The sequence below is a fragment of the Tupaia chinensis genome, unplaced genomic scaffold (assembly GCF_000334495.1).
Source record: "Tupaia chinensis unplaced genomic scaffold, TupChi_1.0 Scaffold000023_1, whole genome shotgun sequence".
In the NCBI taxonomy this organism is placed as follows: domain Eukaryota; kingdom Metazoa; phylum Chordata; class Mammalia; order Scandentia; family Tupaiidae; genus Tupaia; species Tupaia belangeri.
Genome location: NW_006159453.1, coordinates 4357940 through 4363335, shown reverse-complemented (window position 1 = coordinate 4363335; position 5396 = coordinate 4357940). Strand labels below are relative to the sequence as shown.

The 5396-nt window shown below is 43.2% G+C and overlaps 1 protein-coding gene across 3 annotated transcripts in view; it reads right to left on the bottom strand.

Annotated features, from left to right (window-relative positions):
• GBP5 (guanylate binding protein 5) overlaps positions 1–840 on the bottom strand; it is a 14278-nt gene extending 13438 nt beyond the window's left edge. For 2 of the 3 annotated variants that reach the window (XM_006140172.3, XM_027770601.1), the window contains exon 1: positions 699–840. Coding sequence is in view for 1 of the 3 variants with exons in the window: in XM_027770605.1 (XP_027626406.1) it covers positions 699–707 (9 nt within the window). In the remaining 2 variants the exon portion in view is untranslated. The remainder of the gene's footprint in view (positions 1–698) is intronic. The other variant, XM_027770605.1, reaches the window with a different exon arrangement.
• Between the last annotated feature and the right edge of the window lie 4556 nt (positions 841–5396).

Below are 5396 nucleotides of genomic sequence, written 5' to 3'. Positions count from 1 at the left end.
CGGCATGAGTGCTAAGCCACCCGGTCCAGGACGTGAACCGCGGTTGACTACGTGGGAGTCCAGCGACATAGCCATTACGCTAACTGCTGGTTCCCCCATGCTGCCTGTTTAGTAACACCACAATTCAGTCTTTTCTGGGGTCTGATAGACATACTGCATCAGGCTAAACTACATCTGTGCTGGATAGAATGTTCTCAAAAATTACCTGTTGACAAAGATGTGTATGGTGGTCTCAGCTGGGCTGGACTGAGGTGTATATCATGCTGGGTAAAGTCTCTTCACAATCTAAGTGATGTACAGTGATTTAATGTATGAATAATAATATAAAAAATGTTAAAAATACATCTATAGATATATATATATATATATCTATAGATGTATTTTTTTTTTTTGGATTTTCGCTATAGGGAGCGTGCGCTTGCCAGACAGACAGAGACAGACATAGAGACAGAAAGCGAGAAATCACCCCCCAGGGGGGACGGTCACGCCACAATCCCTTCTCCTCCATTCTCCTCTCGGGATCTTGGGCACACACGCACACGTGACCGGCATGAGTTTTAAGCCACCGGGTCTGGAACGCGAACCGCGGTTGACTACGTAGGAGTCCAGCGACATAGCCATTACGCTAACTGCTGGTTCCCTAAGTCAATATATTTTTAAAAAGTGACTGAGCCTTGCAAATCTCTTCCCACTCTTACCTTGACCATAAAATTGGGGGTGGAGACCTTTCCGAGTTGAGAAAAAGCTGCTTTGATGAGAACTTGGTAAAAGGTAGTTTAACTGTGATGGTTTCTGATGTTCTTAAATACTTTTCTCCACCCGAGCCTGGGGATTTCCCTTCTGCCTCCTGTAAGCCCCACCCTAACAGCAGACAACTACATATAAATGATATACAAGCCAACAGAAAGTGAGAAAGGGTTTTCAAAACTTCTCTCCAGGAAACTGAAACCACAAAGCAAATTCAGTAACTGGATTGTTATAAATGGAACTTGCTGAGTGTTTGGATAATGCTTCTGTAATGTGGGACTCCGGCAAGAATTTACTTGGCACTTTTTAATGTAGAACCCAGAAGGAGTTCACATTTGTAATAACAGCTTCTTTCGACTTTCTGATATTTCTGTAACCTCCTGGTTTTCAGCAGCATGACTTCTTCATCTTGTCTTCCAGTGCTTGTCTCAATGCCAGTATCATACAAGAAAGTCAGCGTTCAGGGATTTCTCTCTGGACACACAGTAAGGAACTTAAAACAGTCCAAGAATATCTAGCATGGACCTCTGTTGCCTTCCCTGGAAATCCCCTTTCAGAAGTTTTTTGATATGCTTGTTTATGATGGACTTAGTCATCCACTGAAACAATTTATTTCCCAGATCAAAGCACACCATCTCAAACTCTGTGCCTTTCCAAAGGAAAAGGCCGATCTGGGACTGAAGCTCATTATTTTCCTGTGGCATTTGGCTGGTTTCCGGGGCTGGCTGAGATTCCACCGAGCCATGGCCTGATCCTTGCAGCATGACTTTTGTAGCCTGAAGAACATACATATCCCCTCAGCTGTTACATGGTAATTTAATCTGAGACAGAGCTGGACATGGCACCCTCTGCAAGCCCCAATCCGAGATGGAAGTTATCTAAAAAACACAAATGAGTATTGGATTTTTTTTTTTTTTTGGAGAGATTTTCACTGTAGGGCGCGTGCGCTCGCCAGACAGACAGAGAGAGACATAGAGACAGAAAGCGAGAAATCACCCCCCAGGGGGGATGGTCACGCCGCAATCCCTTCTCCTCCATTCTCCTCTCGGGATCTTGGGCACGCACGCACACGTGCCCGGTGTGAGTTTTAAGCCACCGGGTCCAGGACACGAACCGCGGTCGACTACGTGGGAGTCCAGCGACATAGCCATTACGCTAACTGCTGGTTCCCAGTATTGGATTTTTTACAGAAGAGGTGGCATAGGAAGCTACAAGCCCTGACTCCACTGAAAATTACCTGCTTCCCACTTCCCTTGAGTCACTGTCCCCCCTTCCTTATATTATCTCCTTTCTTTTACCTACTACCTTATTTTTAGGAATAAATAAAATTTCTCTAACAAAGTAATTTAGAATAAATGTTCATAGCTTAGGTTTCTCCTGGTACTTATTACTACATGTGTGTATTCTCCCCTCTGCTCCAACAGCCATGTCATAAGTTTTCCCAAACATCAGCATGTCCCTCTCAATCAAGAATTTTGGGGTCCTGGGACCAGCAGGTGGCATGGTAGTCAAGGCGCTGGACTCCCACATGGCCAACCACAGTTTGAGTCCCAGACCTGGTGACTTGAAAACCCCATTGGGCATGGATGTGTGTGTACCCGAAACACCAGGAGGAGAATGGAGGAGAAGGATTGGGGTGTGGCCAGTCCCCCTCTGTGGGTGTTTTCTCACTTTTCCTCTCTCTGTCTTTCTGATAAGCACACTCTCTCAATGGCAAAAAAACTAAAAAAAATAATAATAATAATTTTGGTAACTAGTGTAAAATAGCACACCTCTTTTGCCTTTTTATAGTGTGTTCTCACAGTAGCTATTCTGCTGCAGGACAGGAGGAGATTATATGTTAAGACAATGAGAGTTCCAAATTGTTGACAGACACCTTTGCTTTGGGAACTCTGTGGCAACGTGTGCTACCAGAAGATAAATCAGGATAGACATTCTGAGGGTCCTGGGGCTTTCACGAAGTTCCTATCCAAGCACAGCTACACACTTTGTGAATTCTTCTGTCCCATGAAACAAAAATGGGCCTGGTAGAAAAATGTGGTATTTAAAGAAGCACCCTAGGGACAGTGGCTTAGTTATCTTTGAACACATTGCATGAAGTTTGCTAAAAGTTTAAATGTAAAAGAAACAGCACTTCCCTTGATTCCTTAGAACAGAAAAGCAACTGATTTCCTAGAACTGAGCCTATTTATGTAAGTAACTCTTTGTTACTTTCGGTTTTGTTCTTGTTTTCCAGGAAATGCCACTGCAACAAGCCTTGAATTGGCCCAAGAGATTGTTTTCCTGCTGGAAAACCACTGTAATGTCATTTTAGAACATCATGTCTGAAAATCCATATGGTTTGGGAGAAGAAAGGGAAAAACTTTATTATTTTAGACTTCTAGCCCTTCTCTTTATGCTGTTTTTCAAAAGCGAGAGTATGACAGTTATTCATAGCTTTTTAAAATCCTTTCATAAACAGGTTGTTAATGTATGAAGCTACAGACAGACCTTTAGGCCAGTACTAATGTCATAACTTACAATCATCATTTTTGGATGTCTTCAATTCATTCTCCATACAGTAGACAGAGTGATTTAAACACACTCATATCCAGACACTTTTTTGCACAAAAGTCTTACAAGCTCCTATTGCATTCAGGGCAAAACCCAGTCTTCATAGCACAGCCCGTGAGAGCTTGTACAACCTGGCTTCTGCCTGCCCCTGTCTAAACCAAGTCTCTGTCTGCTTCAGCACATGGACCTTCACTCCGAACTAAACGCCCCAAGCTTTTCCTCATTCACGAATTTTGTACAAATTCCTTCTGTCTCGAACTCATTTTCCTCATTCCTTTCTGACTAAATTGGATTCATTAAAAATTCTTCTTCACTCTATTTTCCAGAGAGGTGTTTCTGACCAACTAATCTAAATAGATTCTCCTTTCTACAGTTACTCGTGACCCCGGTACTATTCTTTTGCATGCTTATCAGAAATCAAAATGCGGCATTCGTTAATATGATGATTTATACTACGGCTGTTCTGCTAATCACTGTATCTTTGGTGTCTTCTCCAGTGCCCGGCACACAGTCAGTGGCAAACGCATACTTATTGAATGACTAAATGCAATCGTGTTTGAAAATGCTTGTTTTGTTGTTAGTCAGCACATTTAAGTTTGGTTCTTGGCAATCTTGGCTTTTTGAACTTGTAGACAAATTGTAGAAATTCCATCCCACAATGCTTGAAACATGGCTTGGCAAATGTGAGCTCCTGTTATTCTGTATTTGCACTGTCACTGTGGCATCATCATTATCATCATCATCATCCTATCACATTAGGTTTGGCTTTCTATAACCCAAAAGAAATGCCTTCTGTATAAACATGTTGTACAAACAGGCAGTGAACTTTGGAGTTTTACTTAGGCTTGTTTCATGATTTTAGTGATGGTCTGGATTTCATTCTAATATCAATTATTTACCTAATATTGTTCTGAATGGAAAATAAATAATATTCTAAGACTTCTGATTCTGAAAACATGTTGAACTAGATAACATGAAAATTCTCATCATAAAATATTTTTTAAAGTTAACAAAATAGGGCAAACAGCCATACCCACTGGATCTGACTGCTGGGGTGCCATGCAAAGTCCCACATCCCTCTCTCTGGCCACCCCCCTGAGTTCATGTGCTTCTCACATGCAAAATACTCTCAGCCCATTCCAGCACTGCCGAAGTATTAACCCCTCCTAAATCCAAAATCCTAACTAAATCAGGAATGGTTAGGATTCCAGGCAGGATTCATCCTTGGGAAAAATTCCTATCTACGGATCTGTGAAACCAGTTCTAAAATGCAATGGTGGGATCAGCATGGGATAGACGTTCTCATTCTAAAATGGAGAAATCAGAAGGAATCATGGCATGGCCTGATTCCATTAGATTCCAAGGTATAGGCCAGCTAGTGGTAAGGTGGTTGGGGGGTATTGGATCCCAGGTGTCTGACCTTGCCTTTGGAGTCTCATACCCAGCAGCTTGAACGATATGCCAGCCACGTGTGCATGTGTGCATGTGTGCTCAAGACTCCTGAAGTGGAGGCATGGAGAGAGAACTACTGCTTGACCATTTCCCATGTGTGTGCAAATGTGTGTGTGTTGGGGGGGGTGCTTTCTCTCTTTTCCTGCCTCTCTCTGGTAAACACGCATGCCCTTTGGCAAAACTTTTTTTAAAAATTGGAAACCAGCAGTTAGCGTAATGGCAATGTTGCTGGACTCCCATGTAGTTGACCGCAGTTCGCGTCCCGGACCTGGTGGCTTAAAACTCATGCCAGGCGCGTGTGCATGCGTGCCCAAGATCCCGAGAGGAGAATGGAGGAGAAGGGATTGCGGCGTGGCCATCCCCCCTAGGGGGTGATTTCTCGTTTTCTGTCTCTATGTCTGTCTCTGTCTGTCTGGCGAGTGCACGCGCCCTATAGTGAAAATCTCTCTCAAAAAAAAAAAAAAAACTTTAAAAAAAAATAGATTTTAAGACTTGAGAATAATCTTCTTGGCTTCATACTACGTCCTCTGGGCCCAGTGGGGTATGGATCTACCCTTTGGGCCTACCCAGGAAGCAGCCTCACCCCATCATCATCCCTGCATGGCAGTTCCACTCTCTAGAACCAAGGAGCAGGTGACCTCACC